Below are 2,310 nucleotides of genomic sequence, written 5' to 3'. Positions count from 1 at the left end.
ACCAACAATGTTGTGGCACCTCTTGCCCCATAACACAAGGGCCCTAGGATGATAACACAAACACTAGGACTGGATTGGATTTTTTGAGAACATAAAGGTTTTAAGGTTTTATTTTAGAATGCTTTCTAAAAAAAAGTTATTAAATATTAGTTTTTAACGATAATTTCCAATTATTTATAAGAATAAGATTCTGTTTGATTTTTATTTTTATTTTTTTGTGGGCTTGAGAGGAGTGATGCTTTTAAAAAAAGCAAAAGTAATTGGAAATGGGTCTTGCTAAAATTGTATATATGAATTTACTAACTTCAACATAATCAACAATTTAATTACAACCAAATTATGAACTGGCTTCCAACGTAGACCTACTAAGTTTGAGCACCTGTTCAAGGTGGTGGGCCGTGTCCGGAGGGTGGGCCTCCATCCTAGGCCTCTCTGGCAGAACCCACCGGCCGTCGCTGGCCCTCACCATCCCTTTATTCTCATCTTGACGCCAATTTCCCGGCACTCCGTACTCGCTCCTCAGGAAGTCACAGCTCTTGTTCACCAGTGCGATATCCCGCTTCGTCGCCAGGCTGAATTTCCGGTCTTTCCCGTGGTAGCCGTCGACCAAATGCAGATGGGCTTCAAGGTTATGCGCACAACCAAGGTCATTTGTGGGCTTCAGAAATGGAGAGTGGGTGTGGTCTAATGCCAGTTCCACACCTACATGAGCATAGCTCCAGGGAAAGGAGATCGTCTCCTCTATGTACTTTTGGTATTGGAACTTCTCGTTTGTGATGATTCCAGGCACTGTGGGGACTTTATCATGGACATTTATCACTCTCAGGACCTTCACTCCCAGCTCATCACACCTCTCCTTGAACTTGAGATTGCCCACTCGAGGTCCTGAAAAGGAAAAGACTGAAATTGGGATCCTTGATTTGTTCCTTACGTTCAGGTTCATTTCAGCTATGTCATAAGCGCTCAACAAAGCCAAGGCTGCGCCAAGGCTGTGCCCAGTGATCGTTATGCTGATTTCTTCGTCCTTGTACCTCTCGACCAGCCTCTTGATTTCAGCGAGCACTTGTTCTCTAGCCGAGAATGAGCAGAATTTGCAGTTGTTCTCTTTCTTGGTGTACAAATCGTAGAACCCGGACTCGATTTTGATGTTGGGATCGTCTCTGAAATGGGCCGGACAGAGGATGTCCTTAAGGTCGTGTATCCATTCGAGGTATGTGACGGTGCCCCTCCATGCGATTATTATGTCACGCCGGCCTAATCTTTTGATCTCTTTTTCATCTGTTGTAACTGCGATGTAGCCCATCCAGTTTGCGTGGGGGCTCCACACACTGCTCATCTTTGATTTCTGGAAGAAGTTTGGGAGGTTGATGTTGGAGGTTGCGTAGAGATATCTGCTGATTTGGTACCCTCTATCAGCCATGTCCAATTTTTGGAAGAAATGGGCACCTTGGTACTTGCAGGTTCCGCAGTATTTTGAGTGAGGATCGAAGTCGAAGGAGTCGTAGCAGGCCTGCGCAAATTCGCCATATCGGATGATCTCTTTCCGGAGATTAGGGTTCATGGGGTCTAATAGGCCTTCCCAGTTGTTACACCCTTGAATTTCCTCCCAAACATCTCGAAGTGGCTTGTCCTCTTGTTTGAGTTCTCGCGCTGGTTCATGATCCAGCCTGGGGGTTAGGCTTGAAACCGAAGAGCATTTGATCAGTGTTGTAGGCTTTGGGGAAAAGGGTTTGTTTGGAATTGTGAGAACTCTGATGGAGTTGCGGTTCCATCTTCGGAAGACTGATAGAGAAGCCGAGGGGGAGGTGTACGTTGGGTTATTGAGAGTTTGAAGTAGGGAAGCCATGGAAGGCTATCTTCCTCCCTTTTTTTTTATTTTGGTGGGATAAAGACGCGCTTTATTGGTGAAGAGACAGAGAGAGAAAAAAGGATGATGATATCAGCGAGAAAGAGCTAGAAACTGCTATTGAAAATGAGTTGAGAGAGAGAGAGAGAGAGATTAGTGGTGCAGTAAGTGGATCGAGTGGTTGAGTAGTACTTAGGCAAAAGAGAGGTGTAAATGTGTGTTTTAATCAGAATACAGGGAGACTGGTGGAAATGTGGCTTTAGTTGGATATACGGATAGAAATATATATAACTGGCTTTATGGATTGGTACAATTGTGCAAATGGGTTGGAGGAGGGTCAACATATACTCAATGAGAGCGAGTCAATCAGCGAATTTATGGTAGGTCCCCCTCACCGTCCAGCCACTGACTAATACTGCTTTTACAACCTAGGTGAAAAACTGTGGAAAACGTGCGGCTTTGGT

General features: G+C 44.9%; 1 protein-coding gene across 1 annotated transcript; it reads right to left on the bottom strand.

Moving 5' to 3' along the window:
• Positions 1–257: 257 nt before the first annotated feature.
• Positions 258–2,096, bottom strand: LOC100260417 (phospholipase A1-Igamma3, chloroplastic). Its single transcript, XM_002285331.4, has one exon. It carries the CDS (start codon positions 1,844–1,846, stop codon positions 338–340), a length of 1,509 nt encoding a protein of 502 aa, XP_002285367.1. The 5' UTR covers positions 1,847–2,096; the 3' UTR covers positions 258–337.
• Between the last annotated feature and the right edge of the window lie 214 nt (positions 2,097–2,310).

Source organism: Vitis vinifera, chromosome 6 (assembly GCF_030704535.1).
Source record: "Vitis vinifera cultivar Pinot Noir 40024 chromosome 6, ASM3070453v1".
NCBI lineage: Eukaryota > Viridiplantae > Streptophyta > Magnoliopsida > Vitales > Vitaceae > Vitis > Vitis vinifera.
This window is presented reverse-complemented; position numbering and strand designations above follow the sequence as displayed.